Below are 20,321 nucleotides of genomic sequence, written 5' to 3'. Positions count from 1 at the left end.
TCAGCAGAAGGAGAGAAGATTAAAATACAAGTCATTTTTAGATTTCACAGGCCTTGATTTGCAGCTGTTCTGGAATTTTTATAATAAACTTCACCAAAAGTAAGTCACTTCTTTATAGTGCAGTGAGGCACTAATCTGAGTGTGGATGTATAAATAAAGTATGTTTAGTTGAGTTTAGTTGGAGCAGTTTCTTCTTCCTAAACGACATCATTTATATCAATAACATTTTCCTGCTGCTGCCATATGGGTTTTTAAATGTAATGTTATATAGAAGCTGGAGATGTAGATTAATTTAGCTGGTAGCTTTGCTTTTTTTGGCTGTGTGCTCTCTGCTCAGTGGGTTTTATATGTCTGAGGTAGCAGCTTTCACAACATTATTTGGTGCAAAAGAGCTTCTTTTCTAGTTTTTGCTTCTGTTTGTTTTATGCTTTCTTACAGCCCAAGGGAAGAATGTATCTTTGCTCAGACACTGCTATTGCAGCTTCTCCAGAGCTGCTTCTCAGTCCTTACTGGAGACAATAAAACTGCTAAACCTCAAGAAACTTCTCAGAGCAAAACATCTGGTCACACAGAAGCTGCAGAAGAGCTTTACAGACATTTGTGTGAAGGTAATGTATTGAATACATGAGCTGGTTTGTCTGTTCTGACTTCCAAGTGTGTTACAATAGTTAGAATTTGGGAAGAGATATTTATTCCTAGAGGCCAAGTCAGCTACTGTTCCTTTGTACCTTCTTCAGGTCAGGGTGTGCTAATTAGCCTATTACATGGAACTTTCTTTAACCTTATGAAACGGTTTTCTAGATGTTGATGTTGTGTTCTGGAAACAACTGCAATAGAAAACTTGTTTCAAACCTGTCACCTGCTGTAACCAGCAGGGAATGTGATCCATCAACTACAGTCTCACTGGAGTGCATTTATTTCTGATATGTCATATAAATATAAATGAGTACACAAGGAGCCTGTAAGGTTTACAGAAACACAGGGAAGATTCTGTGAAGTGAAGAGAATGGGAATTACACATTACATTTCATTGGAAGGAGGATGGTGCCTTCTTTATTCAAGTATAATATTTTTGTTACTTGCCTAACAGTCTCCTGAAGAGAAAGCTGGAGATAAAGCAGTTTAAATAGAATCTGTCACATCTTGAAAACTTGATGAGCTTTGATAGTTGTCAGGTCTTATGTAGCAGAATTAATTGACTCAAGGAATAAATGTAGCCTTAGAAAAATCCTTTCTGCTAGAAATCAAAAAGCCACCCCTCACTTTCTCTGTGTGTAATGGGGTTGTAGGGGCTTGAGGTTGTGTGAAATAAAGTGTTTCATTCAGTTATGCCCAGCATATTAGATGGAGTAGTGATTGGAACTTGTAATTTGGTTTCCTTTTTTTTTATGAGCAGTGGTGGATATGGGGGACAGTAACTTCATGCCAATGAAAATGCTAAAAGAGGAAGTCAAGAACACCTTGCTCAGTGGAGCAGCAATCTTCTTCCCAGACAGACAAGCCAGGAGACACCAGCTCTTCACCATGATGGTAAATCATTGCATGAGAAGCTGATTGTTCAGTACCTGCTTTCTTGATGCAGAGAACAGGAAAAAATTGAGCTTTTGTTGTCAAATAATGTAGACTTTGTCCCACTGAAGTAAAAATTTTCTTGATTTTTTTCCTCCCTCTGCCCTTTCCCCTCTCTCCCTCTGCCCTCTCCCCTCTCTCCCTCTCTGCAGCCTATCTAAAGAAAGAGGAGCTAACTCTGCCTTTCTTACCAAAAATGAATAATAAAATGCAGAAATTAGAATTCTTCTCACAGAGAAGGGAAACAAAACATATTCTAAAAAGAAATCTTTTTCCTTTTCTAGAAAAACATCACTGAGCAGGAGCATAAGCAATCAGTACATCTTGCCTTCAGATCCTTGTGTACCCACTTCAGGTAAGGGGTCTTGAAATGGAAAAGAATTGTCTGATACCCCACATCTGCCAAAAAGTTCATATTTAATCCCTTTTAGAAAAGTAATTTCCTTGGAAAATAATAATCTAAAAATAATCAACTGACTTTGCTTTAGAAAGCAGAATATCATTATTTAAAACACTTAATAACTGAATAGTTATATAAAAAGTTGTCCAAGGATTACAGTTGGTGCTGGAATGACAATGCACTGCTCCCAGGCTTCTCTTAGGCTGTTTTCCAATTTTTTAAGTCATTGTTTATCCATGGTGATTGCTAGTATTGATTTAATTTAGTTTGGAGCCATCAGAACACAAACACTTTTGGTTTTCCTAGCAATGATGCAGTAAAATCTCTGCAGATTTGTCACAAGGGTAACTCAAGTTTTCTTTTGGAACTGTGATCCTTGTTGATGCTTAGTAAGAAGACATTTGTTTTGTAGTGATCAAGATCCAGGTGGACTCTTATTATTACCAGAGAAAGGAATTTCTGCAGATTTTGGCACAAGTGAGGTGCTCTCAGTCATGGATACCCTTCTGCTAGTGGCAGCAAGAGAGGTAACTGTCCTTGCATTGTTCCTCTTCCTATTTTGCTGTGATTTTGTGTGCGTTCAAACACTGAGATATTGCTGAAGAACTGGCTTTCCTGTCCTTCTGGATGAAACTAGTCATAGCTCCTCAAGTCTGTAGGATTAGGCTTCCCAACCAAATGAATATTTTCTTTGAAGTATGAATATTTCATAATAGTTGAGTAAGAATGGAAGTATGAATATTTCATAATAGTTGAGTAAGTAATGTAGAAGGTGAAGATGAGCATTGAAAAGACTTTGTGGCATCCTGTCAACACTAAGGAGTAATCATCCCATGCTGAGAGGTCAGGATTGGTCATGTCACTGAGGGAGGTGTAAGTGGAGCTTGGGTATTTACATATGTAAGAGACTGGAACAGGCTGACCAGGGAATTTGTGGCTGTCCCATCCCTGGCAGTGTTGAAGGGCAGGTTGGATGGGGCTTGGAGCAGCCTGGGCTGGTGGGAGGTGTCCCTGCCCATGCAGGGGGATTGGAACTGGATGATCTTTGAGGTCCCTTCCAACTCAAACCATCCAGTGATTCTATGATAGGCAAAAAAGATGTGCTGGGAACATTGAGTGACTCCTGTAGCTTCAAATTGTGATTTATCCAAATAAAATGCATTAGGTGCTTTGTGGTGTGATACAGTGTTGTCAGTTGATTTCATCTTTCTTGTGGGGTGAGTGGCATGATAATGTCCATCACAGTTTCCTTAGTACATGTGATGTCATTCTGCTGCAGAGGAGGATGTCCTTTTGTTACATTCTTTATTTTACAGTGTGAAATGATGATGCTGGATGTTGCACAGCAAGAGAGTGGCACAGTCTTGTCTTCCTTATTCTGGTCTGTCCAAGGTAGCCTCCTTTCCTGGTGCTACCTGCAACTGAAGGGTGGGGATGATTCCACCAAGGATCTTGCAGTGGAAATACTCAAAAACTGTAAGTGCTGGGATTGAATGCAGAGTTAAGTGTGGTGTAATACAGGGCTTTAAAATGAGATCTTGCAAATTCCAGTATAATAAGAGTTCACCAGTGGTTGCCTGAGGCATGCCCAGAACTGCCATGGTATTTCTAATCTCTGTTGGAAGGAATTTATAGGCATATTGAGCAAATTCTGGTAATACTGATCATTTTAGGTTGGGAGAATCTTCAGAAAACATTGAAGTAAGTTTTGGGGATCAAATACTGGAAAACCAAAAACAACAGAAAGAACAAACAACAGTTACAGACTTTCATTTGAATATTTTGGTTTCTTTAGATGGCCCTTATTTTGATAATTCCTGTGTGCTGATATGTATTTTCCTAGATGTTTGTGGTAGAAAGAAACTTACTGAAGAAGCTGGGAAGTTTGGGGACAGTGTTTTGGCCTTTTTGATTTTCTTATCAATGCAGCAGCTCAGTTTCCAGTAGTTAATTGGGCCAAGCAGTTAATGCAGGTGTAATTTTATATACTTTTTTTAATGTTATTTGTGTATAAATAAGCTTGTTGTGTTCCTGTCTGACATTTAAAAATGGAGAAAGGCTCTAGCTAAAAATGATTGGCCTCACTTCTTAAGCTGCATTTCTTAGTTGTGTAGGGAGGCTACAGGATACAAAGAGATTCTTGAAACAATCTTAGAGTGTTAGGTTCAATTACCTATCCCTCATCTTTCTTTTGTTTCATATCATTGGAGAGTTGGGTGGGGAGAAACTTGATGAAATTCAACAAGGGCAAGTGTAGAGTTTTGCATCTGGGGAAGGACAACCCCAGGTACCAGTACAGGTTGGGGGCTGAGCTGCTCGAGAGCAGGGTAGGTGAAATGACCTGGGGGTCCTGCTGGACAGGAGGATGCCCATGAGCCAGCAATGTGCCCTTGTGGCCAAGAAGGCCAATGGCATCTGGGGTGCATTAGAAAGGGGGTGGTTAGTAGGGCAAGGGAGGGTCTCCTCCCCCTCTATTCTGCCTTGGTGAGGCCACATCTGGAATGTTGTGTCCAGTTCTGGCCCCTCAGTTCCAGAAGGACAGGGAACTGCTTGAAAGAGTCCAGGGCAGAGCCACAGAGATGCTGGAGGGAGGGGAACATCTCCCTGCTGAGGAAAGGCTGAGGGAGCTGGGTCTGTTGGGCTTGGAGGAGACTGAGGGGCAACCTCAACAGTGTTTACAAATATGTAAAGGGTGAGTGTCAGGAGGATAGAGCCAGGCTTTGTTCAGTGATGTCCAGTGACAGGACAAGGGGCACTGGGTGCAAACTGGAGCCCAGGAGGTTCCATGTGAATCTCAGGAAGAACTTCTTTGCTGTGAGAGTGCCAGAGCCCTGGGCCAGGCTGCCCAGAGAGGCTGTGGAGTCTCCTTCTCTGGAGACATTCCAACCCCCCTGGCCACGTTCCTGTGTGATGTGCTCTGGGTGCACCTGCTCTGTCAGGGGGGTTGGACTGGGTGATCTTTCCAGGTCCCTCCCAACCCCTGGGATTCTGTGATTCTGATTCTGTGATTGATAAGCATGGCTTGTTTTCATAATAGAAATATCACAGAGAACTTCTCTGAGCTGTTCTCACTCCTGAGTATCCCTTTCCTGCTGTCTCTCCTTTTGCACATCACCATGCACTTCAGTGTTTGATACAGCAGGATGTGGTAGTAAATCCATAAGGTGGCTATTAAGGTGGTGTGTTTTTATTTCTCTTTAGATGTGAGCCAGTTCCTGTCAAATATCAGAACGATTTTGCAGTCACTTTTATCTCAATATAGTGGCAAAACAATAGTGGAAAAAATCAGTAACTCTGTCTTTGCTATGGCAACTCGTCAGCTGGTGAGTGACCCTTGGGGTTTTGTACCTGGCATCATGGCCCTGGTTACCTGCATTTTCCTGAGACCTGTGTGTTCTCCTAGGTCATCTTCTTGTTGGATTTTTGCACTTTAGACATTCCGTACTGTACTCTGCTACAGGAATTCAGCACTTTGATAGAACCACTGAAAAGCCTTTGTAGTGAGCCTCATAAGGTAAGTAAAGACACAGGTCTTGTGGAGTCCAGGGAAGCAAAATTGCAAGGAAGACATGGAAAACTCCCAGTTATTCTAGTGACACACATTTAAAAGGAGCTGGAAAGCTTCTAAAAGCATGGGATGTATGATGACATATTGAGTGAAGAACTAGAAGTGTATTTGTACTGATATGGAAGATGAGCCAAGTGACCTGAAAGTGCAACTGGAACAACCAGCCTAGAAGGTAGATAGGAAGGAGGGATCCTGAGGATGAAAGAAGGAAATATACTATTTGTGCTTCACATTTTGGGCTTCTTGCTTATGGTGATGGAAATAAAGTCTGGTTGTCTGCAGTGTAGATGTTTAAATCTTCACCAATCATCCAGACTATTTTTTTTTTTGATCATTGGAGACTTGTGGGCTCTTCTGGGCTGAGATTGTTCTCCTCCCCTGATAGACCAAATGAATTCTGCTATAGAAGTGCTTCTTCACCATGATGATCAAGGGTGTCCTTAGAATTAATTCAGGTGTAAATCAGTGCTGCAACCCCTTAAGTACTGCCTTGTGTGTATGTCTGGCAACTTGAAAGTGTAGCCATAAAAATCTAGTGTGGTAGTTTTACTCTTTTTTTGTTTCAGTGCTTTTTATGTTTTGGATCTCAAGGATGCATTTTTGTTCTGCAGATGGAAATGGAAAGCTGGCAGCAAGAGCAGCCAGTGGTGCTGAGGACATGGACAATGGAATCACCTCATAACTATGAGAATAATTGCCATGAAGTCTCAGTCTTCTTGTGTCATGGGGCAACATACTTTGAGGTGGAATTTGATGAAAAATGTGAAACTGAAAGGAGGTAATTTCATCTTGTGCTGTGCTGGATGCCAGTGTCTGTTTGTTTGCAGAGGGGCAATTCATGCTGTAATATGCAAGGAATACTTCTTGCACACCATTTCAATTTCTTCCTTGTCCTGAGTCATATCCAGTGTGTTATTTTGAATGACTTCTCATGCTGAAAGCCACTTCTGGCAAATGTACAGACCTGCTGTTGGTGTGGATTTTGTTTCCTTTGGCCTTCATCTGTTTCATAATAGGTTGCTGTGACCACCACAGTTTGTGTTTGTGGTATTTATCTTGCTTTCTTTAGGCAAAACTATTGGCTTGGTTTCTCTTGTTAACACATCAGGCTACAGCTTAGTTAAGGCATATGCCAGATATTAAAATGATCACCCACTACCAATGCTGAAGGGCTGGAAAATTTTTGCAGGAAAGGAGGTCTGTGTTTGCTGGGAAAAGTGCATTGAAATGTGAAACAAATTCCTGAGCATCCATGAAATGAAGTGAAGCAATACAGGTGTGGTTCAGAAAGATGGGACAGGATACTCTGAGATGCAGCACTTGTGAAAATCCAAAAAGCAAACATTTTCCCCCAGAGCTGAAGAAGTAAATTAGGAAGTAATGAATTGCAATTTTCACAGGTATGATTACCTGGAGTTTACTGATGCCAGAGGTGCAAAAACTCGTTACGATACCAAGGTTGGCACTGAGAAGTGGCCTAAGGTGAGCACCTTTCAAATTCTGAACCAAGTGAAATACCCAATCTTAGGAAATTATTATGATTCTTTTGGAAACCCTCTTGTCTAAAAGGATGTGTGTGCTTCCATGTGTGTGTGTTTATTCCCCCTCAGAGGTGAGTGAGGGGCACGAGGTGAGGAAGGAGCTCTGCAATGATGCAAAGGAGTGAATGAGTAAAGAATCCCTCTTTCTTGCTATTCTGAAAGGAGCAGTCAGTCAAAAAATAAGATCATGATAATGTTTAACTGCCAGTAACTGCAAGAGTAAAACTTAGTGGTTGACACTCTGCTCTTAAAATATTTTTACATCATGAGACAAGTGTCTTCCTGCAGCTACGCTCTTCCATCAATGACACCTCCTCAGATGGGATGCTTCTCTATTGTTTTATGGCCCCTACTTCTAAACCTCAGTTATCTGTACACTTCTCATTAAGCTAATGAGTAGAAATTTTACCTGCTTAGAATGGTGGGTTTTCTCAGTCAGATGGTGGGGGAACTTAGCTCAGTTATGGCTGGGACATAATACTGAAAAAGCTGAGTTGCTGAAGGAAATTCATGACCCTGAAACGTCTTCCTGTCATGTACACTTGGCAAAATGACTGTTTTGTTGCTCTGTAGAAAGTGACCTTTAAGGCTGGCCCACGGCTGCAGTTTCTCTTTCACTCTGACAGCAGTAATAATGAGTGGGGCTACAAGTTTTCTGTCACTGCCTACGGCCTCCCCGACGTCGCCGTCTCTTGGGGCTTGGATTTACAGCTTCTTGTGTCGCGGCTGATGGGGCGCTTGGCTTCCCGAAGCCTGGCGCTGAAATCCCTGCGAGGTGAGTGCACTTAGCAGCTCCAGAACTTGTGCTACCATCTAGAGAAAAGGTACAAGGACCTTACGTTTTGAAGACCCTGTGAAAAAATGGAAGTTCCTTCTGGTTTTCCCTCTGGGAGACTTGCTGTGTTGCTGCTTCACCGAGCTTGGTCCGTTTTTCGCAGCGAGCCCGACCGCTGCTCTGTGGGACTGTTCTGAGAATGTCCCAGGGATCACTGTGATTTTTCTAGTAGTCAGAAGCCAATATTAAGAAGAGATGGGCACCTGAAAGTAATCCAACATTGTAATTCCAACATTGATGGAAGTAATATCAGAGTTTGCCCAATCCAATCAAGTTTGGCTAATTCCAGCAGTTAAGCACATTTAGGGTTTGGGCCACTGAAGGTTTAGTAAAATACAAAATGTGAGGTCAGTGCCATATGAAAAAAAGAGAGAGTGAGTTCTTTATTCTTTTAATTCCAAAGCCAGGATTCTTCTAGCTAGCTTCCTGAATCTGAATTCATTGACTGCTTTGGAGAAATTTAACAAAATTAAAGTATTCTTGCTGCAATCAGTACTTACCTTGGAAAATTAGGCAGGTACTTACCTGGAAATATAGGGAACTAATTGAAGTGTTTTTATCACAAGAGTATTTTTTTCCCTTGTTAATATGAGCATGCTTACATATAGCAAATCATTAGCTCTTTAGTAGGAGATAAAGCTTTTAAACTCTCTTGCAAACTGAGGAATTTCTCTGCTTAGAAATACATTGAAAATGTTTAAAGTCCCTCCACAATGTAACATGATGTCACTATAAGATAAGGTCTTGATGCTGTTGTTAGAGAAAGAGTACATTGGTTTTCTGCACCACATTAAAGAAGCAGAGGTTAGAGAATGTTGTTGAATTACTTGTTCTGTCTATTTTCATTACCTTTTTTTTTTTCCCCTTCTGATTGATTGACATTTATCACTTTCATTGATCTGTACAAATGAATGAAAACATTCAGTAACCGATGTGTCTTTTCTGGATTTCTTGCAGATTTAGGCAGTGAGGCAGATTTGCCTCCTTTGAAAGTAACATCAGTTCTTAATTCTCCTCTGTGGAAACCTGTCTTCAGGCATCAGATGTGTCCTGAGGCACTCCTGGGAGCCAGGAAAAGCAGTAGACAGTACCAAGACAAAACAGAGGTACTTCCACCACTGCTTTGGTTTCATTGGCACAACATCCCTGTGTCACACAGTTTCATTCAGACTTAATTAGGTCTTAATTAGACTTGAGAGGTCCTTAAGCATAAGCTGTTGTGATGCTTCTGTCATACCTTGCACTGTTTAAGTCAAATAGAATCACAGAATCATATTAAGGAGAGAAGCTGTTGTGTTGTGCCCTTTGATGAGTTTCCATTCTCGTGGTCATAGAATGGTTGGGAGGGACCTTCAGAGATCATCTAGTTCAACCCCCCTACTGTGGGCAGGGATGTCCTTCAACTAGATCAGGTTGCAAGTTGAAGTAACTGTAGAAATGAGCTGCAATATATGTTCAGGTCATATTCAAGTAAATGTTTTCCAACCTTCTTTCCAGGTTAGGAGCTCTCACCAGGACGACTGTCGTAACTTTCTCATCGACTTTGCAAAATCAGATCCTGCCCAGGATTTCAGTGGGCAAAAATCTGAACTTTTCAAAGGACTTATTCAGGCATGTAAAAAACAGACCCCAAAGACAGATATAGTTGCTGGTTCTACTGTTGATCAAGCTGTGAACTCAACGTTTGCTGCTTTGCTGTATCTCACTCCAGATTTATATGAGAAGCTTCAAAAATATGGTAACTCTAATATTAGACTATCTTAATAACGAAGACTTAACCATTGTAGGAGGCTGTCTTATAGTTCAGTTGATAAACTTTGAGACATCAGCTTAGTGTGATGATTTTTCAACAGATGTTCTGTATAAAGAGGTCATCATTTAGGTAGACTAGGTAAGCCTTATCTCTAGAGTGTTTTTTTTTATTAGCACATGCTTTTATCTTCATCCAAATATTAATAACCATCATAAACTACTGATTAAGCCTTATTATAAGGATAGAGCCAAAGCAAGTAGTGATGTCCTCTGGGGATTTAAATCAGAACAAGGTGGCTCCCAGGGATCAAGGGTTCTTACCTCTTTTTCCACTCTTATTATAACTTTTTTTAAAAAGCCAGCACCAACTTTTGATATCTGTTTTTAAATGGGGGTGGAGGAGGTGTGAATTACCTCCCAAAATGTTATGCTGTGGAAACTGTCCTAAGCACCCTCCAAATACATTTGGTTTTAATTTAAACCAAAGGTAACATTTTGCTTTTAACTTGCTGAATGTCCCTTGCATTTACAAGGTATATATTTTCAGTAGGTAAAACAACTTTTTCACTTACACCATCCTTCCAGGAAACTTATTTGAAGTATTGGATAATAAGGTGCTACTTGGTTTTGAAGGGTTTTATTTTAGGCTCTCACTCTATCACAATTTTGAAGCTAAACGTTACATTTTGAGCTATGAAGTGAAGGGTAAAAATGATTGACATAAAGACTGACTCAATGACTGAAGTGGTTATTGCCTTTAGTCATTTTCCCTGTGTCTGCCAGTTCATCTAGTTTTCTGAGTAAGATTGAAAACTGGTACCTTAGGAGAATATTAAAGAGAGGATAAGGTATCCATCCTACTGTTATGTTAACAGCTCCATATGTCTGTCTTGCTGGGACAGACTAATTTCAGGACCTGTGTTAACCTGTGCCATGGGAAGTATGTACAAGTGGTGCTGAAAGAGGAAAGGGGAAGAAAAATAAATGGAGGGAGAGGGAAGAGCTTGAATAGGGGTCATTGTCAGGCTAGTTTTGATGAACACTGTTTTATTGGGTCTTCCATTTTTGTAAATTGACCTTGGAAGTTCATTCTGGAAATTTATTGCCTAAAACAAAAAGGAAAAAACCCAAACTGATAAGTTTATAATTGATACATTGATAATAGATAAATGTATCTACAGAGCTTTCAGTTAATACTAAGCATTTCTTGATTATTCTGATACCAGTTTGCATTAGTAATATTTGCATGTACAGGAAGAGGTTTTTATGTTCCATGACTGCAGGCATCAATTTTGGGAAGAGACAACACAGATATTAATAATTTAACTTTGCAAATAACTGTCTCAAGGTGCAGTTTATGTATTTAAGGCATATAATAGTTGGTAGTTTTTATTCCCTGTTTTTCTTACAGGCATAAATCCAAGTTGTGTCTAAGAGCTGAAGGGAAGGCTCTAGCATAATTTTAGTTAAATAGTCAAGTTGTAATGGAGCTGTAAATAAACAGAACTCTTCTTTCTCTCCTTTCCAGTCACCAGTGGGGGCAAGGTGCCTTTGAGTGATGAGTTTGCACAAGTATATTCCCTGGCTGATTCGATTAGAATATGGATGGTAAGATCACTCAGGAGGATGTCTTCTCATGTCTTTTATCTTCATATTTTACAATGCCATGTTAAGGAGTATGATGGAACCAGGTTTTCCTTCAGTGATTTTAGGTCATTTTAGGTCAACTGTTTTCACTTAGGAAGAACACATTCACTTCTAAACTTTGAAATGTAATATTTAAATGCATTCTTACACTCCTTCCCTCTGCCCTAGATGTGTCATTATGAGTATTTAGGACTGAATTTGACTCAGTTAATCAGTTAAATTTGTGTTATTTTTCAGCAAGAATGTGTGCTGTTAATTAGGAGGATTCTTATAAAGCAGTTGGAGTTCTTTTGAGGTATAGCATAGCAAACAGTCTGCCTTGAACATCAGTCTCACAGTACTGCAGTGCTAACAGCTTCAGTTCTGAGATGTTTGCAGCTGGCAAGTACTTGCTAGTTGGATGTCATGATGCTGTTGGAACATCTTATCTCAGAACTAGGTCTATATCTTTTCCTGGGTGGTGGGGGTAAAAGGGAAGCCTTGTTTTTCATGTAGGGCTGACACACATCCAGTCACAAGACAGAGAAGGGTGTGTAGGCCTTAGCCTACAAACCTTGAGCATCTCAATACAAGGCTGTGTTCCCTGCTCTAATAGTGTAGCTACTGCTCTTCTAGGCTACTGGGCTTTTAGTTCTGCAGTAGGGAATAGTAAATATCACCATCTGTTTCTGAGATTAAATTCCTTTAACATGGCATAGTCTTTATACTGCCTTGCTGTATGGATACACAGGGGGAGTAATATTTTAACTATTTTAACATCCTGTCTACAGCTGGAAATGAAGCAGAAATCCCTGATGAGCAGGGGAAATGATACTGAGGAGAAGCAGAACACAGAAGCAAGTGAAGTGAACCCAGAAACTCTTGGTAAGTGTTGCCTTTCTAAATGCATAAGCATTCCAGGTAGTTTACTGAATTGTCAGTCTTGCCTTGTCAGTCTTAGAATTTTACTGGAAAAGGTAGGTTAGCAGCTGGAGCTACTTGGTAATACCCTAAGAGATACAGTAGTGTACATTCCATGAGCCATCTGGCATTTTGCTCAGATGGGGATTTTTTGCAGAAAATAGGGCATGAGAAAATTTTACAGGCAGGGAGTGACCTCTGCCTTAGGTCACCTGGTTCTGAACTTACCTCCATCTATTCTTGTAGATACTTGTTACCACAAGTAACTGATTTTGGAGTAGCAGCTGATTTTTTACTGGAGTAAAATGTGTTCTCCTTGACTACTGTGTGCTTCCTATGGTTCTGTGTGATTAATCAAATACAGCATTTGGAGGCCTAGAATTAAGTGGCTGATGGTGTAATGATCAATATTAGAAGAACAGCAGTATTTTCCAGCTGTCTTGGCTCAGAAGCAACAAGATAAATCACTTTCTTCCTGAGCAGAAGATAGCAAGTTTGGCACTCTGTTGTCATGACTTTAACTCTTCCTTCCAATTTTTATGCTGCAGCAAAACTTTGTATGCAGAAGAGCCTTTTGCTACTCAGTTTTTTGCCTGTAAGAGCCAAGACGAAAGGTTCTGCTTCGGACAGTTTGGAATCCCAAGATACTGATGATCTCCAACACTATGTCAGTGACAAATGCCAAAGAAAAGGTTCTGTTGTGGACACAGGCTTCCAGGCAGCCCACTCATTGTCTTCCACTGGCGAAACTCATCCTGTTCCAAAAGAGGGGGCCCAAGTGACACAGCCTGATATGAAGGTTAAAGGAGCTCCTGATCCCCTCCAAGCAGAAGAAGCATCTGCAGCTCACAGTAGGGCTGTTGAAAATGCAGCTTCACAGCAAGAAGATGTATCATCACCTCCTTCTACTCCCACAAGGAAATCTCAGTTCAGCAGAGGAAGACTAAGGCTGCTGTCTTTCAGATCAATGGAAGAGCCAAGAGCTGTGCCTACTGTGAAGGAGAAATACCCTATCTTGAAAAGCATATTAGACTTTATTAAAGATCAATCACTTTCACATGAAAGGTAAGCAAATAGATACTGCCAATTGTAAAATACAGAAACTTGTCTTCAGACCTCTTCAGATGGAATAAAATATGTTTTAGCTGCAGGATAACATTGGAAATAATTTTGTACATAAATAGTTGTCAGATCTGTGTGTCAAACTTCAGTTATTCACAACCATGTAGGGGGTCAGAGAGAGTGTTATTTCCTTGGATTCAATTTTATGGTGTAGAACTTCAGAATGTGAAAAACAATTACTTTGGTGTTTCTTCTCTTGCTTCCTGAAATCTGTTGGCAGTGGTGTTTTGCTTCTTACTTACAAACAGCAAAGACATGGCATAGCAGTACTAGAAATCCTTGATACCAGAGAGAATATTTGCGCCTCTCATTAAATGACCTGGTATTCTGAAAATATGGATCAAGGGAGAGATTTGTAATGCTCATCTTGTCTATTTTAGGCCCTAAAACTTGGATTGGTGCAGGAAGTGCAGGGTTGTGGTTGAAGCTTTACCATTCCCTCCAAGTGCAAGAATACCACTGAATATACAGCTGAAAAATTAGACACCAAACTCTTCATTAACTAATCAAGTACTTCTTGACTTGTGATTTATTTGTGTGATGTTTTGAAGTCCTCAGAGATGTTGTTTGCTCTTCTCAGTGTCTTAAAGGTTCTTGCTTTGAGAAAATCCCAAGGGCAGAGTATTCTGGAAGTGCTGAAGACAATCCGCCGGTGCCTGGACTCCCTTGGGCAGCCACACTGTTTCCATCCACCGTGTGTACTTTTCCTCTTGGAGCTTCTGGCCTGTCAGAAAGATTTTACAAAGTGAGTCATTACTGAGGCAAATCTCAGCCATGTGTCTTAGTCCTTGTGTTCTCTCAATCATGGGAATTGAAAGCAGTAGGAACTTACTGCTTTTTAATCCGTATGTCTAATAATGGTCTGACCTGAGGATTTGGGTTTCAGACTCCTGTGCACATCTTGCATGATTCACTTTAAAAGAATTTTCTCATTATTTTCAAGGGGAATTCAGTTGCACAGCTGTTGATGCCAGCAGGTATCACGTGGTTGAGTCACAGTGTGGATACCTAGAAAATCTTCACAGTTCCAATCAGATCACAACAAACTCAGCAAAACTGTAGAGTCTTCAGTGACTGCTTTAATTTACATTCCTGTCTAGTTCTAAGTGGGTTTCTCATCCAACAAAGCTGTAGTGATCTAACTTGTCATTTCTTACAAAGCATTAACTCTTTATCAGTTTTGTAAACTTCCTCTTGTACATCCATATAAACCTGTCTGGAGGAAGAACTAACTTCCCAGATTGTTGCATGTTACATCTTGTTAGTCAAGCATTTCCATTACTTTGGATGTCATACCTGACAAATCTGACTGGGGGGAGTGGGATATTCCAGTCCTGTGCCAGAGGTGATGGGCCTGCAGGTCTGTGGTACTGTTGGGTACATGCCAGCTGTAGGGCATGCACATAGGCACACACACAAGAGGCAAGAAGGTCATCTTGATATTATATGCTTCTGCAGTTGTTGTTCTCAGGGAGGAAAGATGGTTTGGAAGGTTTTCCAAGTGCTATGTACAAGTAGAAAAGGACTGTCTCAAAGCAGGAGGTGATGCTGTGCTGTTCTGGTTCATGAATTAGGTCTGATTTTGATCAGAACTCTGCCTACTGGCTTCTCACTGCTCAAGAGCTTTTTATGGTCCTCTTGCAGTGCACTGCTTTCCTTTAAGATCTCAGCTAGATGTTTATAAAGCACCTTTTTGATTTGAAGGAATATATTCCTTTGTGTGTGCCAGAAGAATATTCCCTTTGCCTGTTTTCTCTCTTCACTTCTGCTTTCTGCTATGAGATTCTTTTATTGGAATGTGCCAGACTGCATTTTAAACAAATATGGTGTCCTCCCCACTTGTGGGGCATGTTTAGGAGAATGCCTGTTTGTAAAATCTGCAGAAATCAAGCTATCTAAAATGTAGCAGTGAATTCTAGACTACTAATTTGAGTCTTTAATTTCTAGCTACTTTGGAAACTTGGAAGGCTGTGGTGCTGAGCTACACAAAGAAATTCGAGAGTCCTACTATCAGCTTGTTTTATTCCTGGTGAATTCTGTGAAGGGATTTAGTACCATTAATGACAGGTACAACACATTTCTTGCATTATTTATGTGAGATTTTTTCTTTCTGTTCTCCCTCACCTCTTCCTTTTTAATTTGGTATTTCTTGTTTAATGCCTTAATTAAGTTTGACTATACTTTGCACTGTTACAGAACTGAATAAGGAACCTTGATCTTGTAATCAAAAATACCATCTTCTCTTTTTAATAATACTGTGCAGGAAAGACCAATAAATTTATCAATGTTAAAATATGACTGATGGCATTCTGTGGTTAGAATCCTACAATTTGTTTCTGAAGCTTAGTAGTAAAGTACTAGAAATGGCAAATTTATTGTGGAATACTTTGGCAAGAGTAATGCCCCAGTAAGTACCACAATTCTGCAATCATGGTTTAATGCTAAAGCTCATATTTTGGTAACATTTGGGGTTAGAATTGTTGGGATTTATAGCTGAGTGTCCTGTAGAAATGAGAATATTGTGTCTATGAGGTCCATCTCCCTGCTAAGAACATCCAAGTCCTTTGTTCAAAAGGCTTAAAAGACAGCAAGTTCCTGCAGATACCAAAAAAATGCTGCCCTGCAGAGGAGAGACAAACTCTCTTGCTAATGCTCAGGCTATAACATAAGCCTGTCTCAGCTGAAGCCATTAGGATAGCATCTTTATTTCAAATTCCACTGGCTGTGCTTCTTGCTAACTTGTGTAAGTTCCTGCATTAGTAAGCCAGAGTTTCTGCCAGATAGTTAATTTAATGCAGAGTAAAGCCTGGAAATCAGTGATTGTCTCCCTCTTAATCCCCAAAAGATGCATTTTCAGCTTTAGGTCAGAACAGTCATGTTTTGTTGTCCTGTTTTTTATCTAGATCACTGCTTCCTGCCTTATCATGTGTGCAAACAACTGTCCTTCACCTTCTGGATATGAGCTGGGAACCTAGTGATCTTTCCTTCTTTGTTGAGATCCAGTTACCACATCTCCTTATGGCTACTTCACAAGAAAACATAAGTATTCATGAAAGTGTCATTTGGTGAGTCAGGAAGGATGCAGCTTTCACATGGTATCAGCTCTTGCTATGATTTTTACAAACAAGACTCTTGAACTTTGTGCTGGAACAAGCAATAAAAGTGCTATGAACAAATATGGCAAAATTTTAGCCAGTACCCAAGGGCCTAAATGGAATTATTTGAATTTTTTTTTGCAGCCATTTTTTTGCATTTTACTAGTGCAAATACTAATACAATGTTATTTTTAACCTGATTACTGCTGGAACACACTTGAGTTGTTTAGCAGTGCAGCAGGAGGTGGATCATCCTGTTTCTTGTCTTGATAAACATCAAATGTCACCAACACGTGCGTGTTGTGGCTTTGCAATAGTTGTAATTCTTACACACGAGCAAATGTGAAGGCCAAAAAGCTTTTGAAATGTCTCCTCTGATCTGCCAGCATCACCAAAAGCAGTTTTGAAAGTGTGGATTGTCTGATTTTGCATTATGGGTCCCCCAGATATATTTAAGCAGGGGTCTGTGTGGCCATTTAATAACCGAGTGAACTGGGGTTCTCACAATTCTGTTTTTATTAACATGTTATAGCACTTAGTTCTTTCAAAAAAGCCAACAAATATCCCAAGTCACAGTAGAGGGAAACCTGATTTCATTCCAACTTAATTTTGGGCTTGCTTTTCTTTTAGCCAGTGGAGTGAAGAAGATGAAATTGCAGACTACAAGCAAAACTGTGAGTGGATGGATGAGTGTCAGGATGTCACGTTTGAGACCTGGTATGAAAAGATAGCTCAAGCTGAACCAGAGAAGCAGAGAAAGGTGACCACATGATTTGCTTATTTATCTGCAGAAGGGGTAAATAGGAAACTTTTGAAAGGGTGAAGGAGACAATCTGGCTTAAACTGGTTTTTTTTGTGAGTTGCATCCCTTAAAAAGTCCGCAATGATGAAAAAATCCCTGTCTTTTTTTGGCAAGGGGATGAGGGGGAATGGTTTCAAGCTTTAAGAGGGGAGACATTGGGAAGAAATGCTTTGCTATGAGGCTGGTGAGACACTGGAACAGGTTGCCTAGAGCAGCTGTGGCTGCCCCATCCCTGGCAGTGTCGTAGGGCAGGTTGGATGGGGCTTGGAGCAAAGGGGGCTGGTGGGAGGTGTCCCTGCCCATGCAGGGGGGTTGGAACTAAATGATCTTTAAAGTCCCTTCCAACCCAAACCATCCTGTGATTCTACTTTCTGTATAAAAAGAGCTTTCTCAAAGTAGGAGATCACACTCAAAACTCTCCATTTCTTGCTCTAGATGCACATGTTTGTGGCTCGTTACTGTGACCTGTTAAATGTGGACATATCCTGTGATGGCTGTGATGAAATTGCCCCGTGGCATCGCTACCGCTGCCTGCAGTGCAACGACATGGATCTCTGTAAAACTTGTTTTCTTGGTAAGAACCTTCTAAAAACCCCCTCAAACCTCTATACTCAAAGGCAAAATAGTCCCTTCTATATGATACATGAAGTAAAGTGAAAGATTTTTCCTCTGGATGTTTTAGAAACATCAGGCTGTTTTTTATTCTGAATCTGAATGTGAAATTGGGAAAGATCCTTTATCCAAAAGGATTTACAGGAACATCTTAAAATATTTCTTGGCAGGAGGAGTCAAACCTGAAGGCCATGAGGATGACCATGAAATGGTCAGCATTGAGTATGCCTGTGACCACTGCCAAGGGGTTATTATAGGTCGGAGAATGAACTGCAACGTGTGTGATGACTTTGACCTTTGCTACGGGTGCTACTCTGCAAAGAAGTACTCAGACAGGTATTAAATATATGATTTTGTTCCCCCTCCCCCCTTTCACTGGGCAGAAAAATTACAATTAACAACTTCATTGCAATCAGTCAGTCTCAAGTTGCTTCCTGCAAGGCTTTGTCTGACATCAGAATATTTGGTTGGTGACCTCTGGGGGAACGTAGCAAGTCCAGGACCAGTTCAGCCAAAATTTCTGCAGCTTGGAAACCTGCCCCAACCTCTGCAGTGATTTAGTAGCAATTGTTTTCTGGTCCCTGCTGTGAAAGTTCCAGAAGGAGAGTCAGCCCCACTGAATGACAGGGTAGAAGAAATAAAGAGTGTTGTGGTTGTAATATGTAGGTTTCAGAGCTTGGCACTGATCTGAATGAACTTTTCTGCTCCAGCCCAAGCTCTCCTGACCATTCTGTTAAATGTTATAGTTAATGTGAACTGTGCTCTGTTAAATGGGCACTGCTGAAGTCACTGAGGCTGTGACAGCACTTGAAGGTCTACAGTTTGCAACTGAAGCTGTGGCTGCCCTGTCCCTGGAAGTGTTGAAGGGCAGGTTGGATGGGGCTTGGAGCAACCTGGGCTGCTGGGAGGTGTCCCTGCCCATGCAGGGGGGTTGGAACCGGATGAACTTTAAGTTCCCTTCCAACCCAAACCATCCTGTGATTCTGTGAATGTGTTGGGTTTTTCCTAGTCCAGGTGTTGAGGTACTAACTACACTGGTTATCAAGAAAGCAGCTGCATTTCCAAACCCTGTGCCTTCTTCTTCCAGTCACCTGCCCACCCACAGCATCACGGTGTATCCCATGGTGACCATTCGCATCAGTGACCGACAGAGGCTCATCCAGCCCTACGTCCACAACTACTCCTGGCTGCTCTTTGCAGCTTTGACTCTCTACAGTGCAGATCTGGCAAATGGGGAGGAAGTAGAAGGAGAGAAACTAGATTCCCAGGTCCTCAGTCATGCCAGAGTTCTCCAACACCAGTGCATACAGCTCATTGGAGACTGCCTGATGAAAGCACAGCACGGAAAGGGTGAGTCAGCTCCTCCTTCACCAGAACAATGGTTTCTGGTGTCAGAAAAGGCTGTGATTACTCACTTGGAAGTTTCCAAAAGAAAGGGGAAGCTACTGTGTACTTCACTGGGAATAACTGTTTTATGTAGAAAGCAAATATGTCACTCAGGGTCAATGGAACATGGAAAATAGGGTGCTTGAGAGAATGAATGTTATGCTTTACATAAATACTGAAGACAACTTGGCAACTCTTTGGCTGTTTTGTTTTCCATCTTAGATGTTGTAAAGGGATCAATCAACACAGCTTCATGTCCTGTTACTAACATGTTACTGGCAACTGAAGGGCTTGAAGGAAAACAAGTAACTTGGTGGAAAATGTTTTTTGTTCTGCATTTCTTGGCAAGATTTTTATTAAACTGATTTGTGAGATAAGTTTCTGGGGTTGATATCCCTTTGTCTGGAAATAAGGATTTCTGTGAACTAAGACCACCTACAAAAAAATAGAGTGATACAATGGAGCCCTGTGTTGAATGTATAAAAATTATAACCTTCATGTGAGTTTACTAGTGGTTTTCCTGAGCAGCTCTAATACAGCTGAAAGATCACCAGCCAGTTCTGCTTCATACTCATTGTTTTATCTGTTAGTTTTTAATGTATGGTTTTATGGTATAAGCATTTAAGTGCTCAGAAGATTAAAAGCTAGGACAAATTTCATATACCTTTCATAATTTACACTGTTGGCAGGTATATCTAATACTTTCTTAAATTAATTTATACTTCTACCCTGATGGTGTCTTTGTGAGGAGGAAAATGTCACCACCTGTTCATCACAATGTTATTTAATGGAACTTGATAATTATGGTGGGGAACATCTTTTTGATGGAGTTGATATTCAAAGGAAGTGTGTGAGAGGAAGTTTGCAGTTGTCTTTCCAAATGTTTCAGTTCTGCTTTTTGACTGTCTTGCCACTTAATAGCTTAATACATTTTATAACTTTCTTGCTTTCAGGTCTGAAAAATTTAGCTCTTCTCTGCATGTTACCAGAAGGTGAATCCTTCTCAGAGAATGATGCTGTTTCAGTCAGTCCTCCCACAGATGGTGCTCCAAAAGGTCCTGGAGATACTGGTGATAAAGCTGTGAGGGAAAG

The 20,321-nt window shown here is 40.7% G+C and overlaps 1 protein-coding gene across 1 annotated transcript in view; it reads left to right on the top strand.

Annotated features, from left to right (window-relative positions):
- The window catches only part of ZZEF1 (zinc finger, ZZ-type with EF-hand domain 1), a 54,293-nt gene that overhangs the window by 14,814 nt on the left and 19,158 nt on the right, over positions 1-20,321 (top strand). The window contains exons 14-37 of the mRNA XM_010006060.1: positions 1-99; positions 439-608; positions 1,397-1,530; positions 1,854-1,924; positions 2,382-2,496; positions 3,286-3,445; positions 5,171-5,292; positions 5,373-5,483; positions 6,149-6,315; positions 6,938-7,019; positions 7,652-7,853; positions 8,871-9,019; positions 9,411-9,651; positions 11,194-11,273; positions 12,083-12,176; positions 12,761-13,277; positions 13,915-14,079; positions 15,282-15,401; positions 16,238-16,399; positions 17,060-17,189; positions 17,667-17,805; positions 18,014-18,179; positions 18,931-19,193; positions 20,183-20,316. Of these exons, the coding sequence (XP_010004362.1) occupies positions 1-99; positions 439-608; positions 1,397-1,530; positions 1,854-1,924; positions 2,382-2,496; positions 3,286-3,445; positions 5,171-5,292; positions 5,373-5,483; positions 6,149-6,315; positions 6,938-7,019; positions 7,652-7,853; positions 8,871-9,019; positions 9,411-9,651; positions 11,194-11,273; positions 12,083-12,176; positions 12,761-13,277; positions 13,915-14,079; positions 15,282-15,401; positions 16,238-16,399; positions 17,060-17,189; positions 17,667-17,805; positions 18,014-18,179; positions 18,931-19,193; positions 20,183-20,316 (3,793 nt within the window). The remainder of the gene's footprint in view (positions 100-438; positions 609-1,396; positions 1,531-1,853; positions 1,925-2,381; positions 2,497-3,285; positions 3,446-5,170; positions 5,293-5,372; positions 5,484-6,148; positions 6,316-6,937; positions 7,020-7,651; positions 7,854-8,870; positions 9,020-9,410; positions 9,652-11,193; positions 11,274-12,082; positions 12,177-12,760; positions 13,278-13,914; positions 14,080-15,281; positions 15,402-16,237; positions 16,400-17,059; positions 17,190-17,666; positions 17,806-18,013; positions 18,180-18,930; positions 19,194-20,182; positions 20,317-20,321) is intronic.

The sequence above is a fragment of the Chaetura pelagica genome, unplaced genomic scaffold (assembly GCF_000747805.2).
Source record: "Chaetura pelagica isolate M959 unplaced genomic scaffold, ChaPel_1.0 scaffold49, whole genome shotgun sequence".
In the NCBI taxonomy this organism is placed as follows: domain Eukaryota; kingdom Metazoa; phylum Chordata; class Aves; order Apodiformes; family Apodidae; genus Chaetura; species Chaetura pelagica.
Note: the sequence above shows the minus strand (reverse complement) of the source record. Positions and strands in the feature narration are given on the sequence as shown.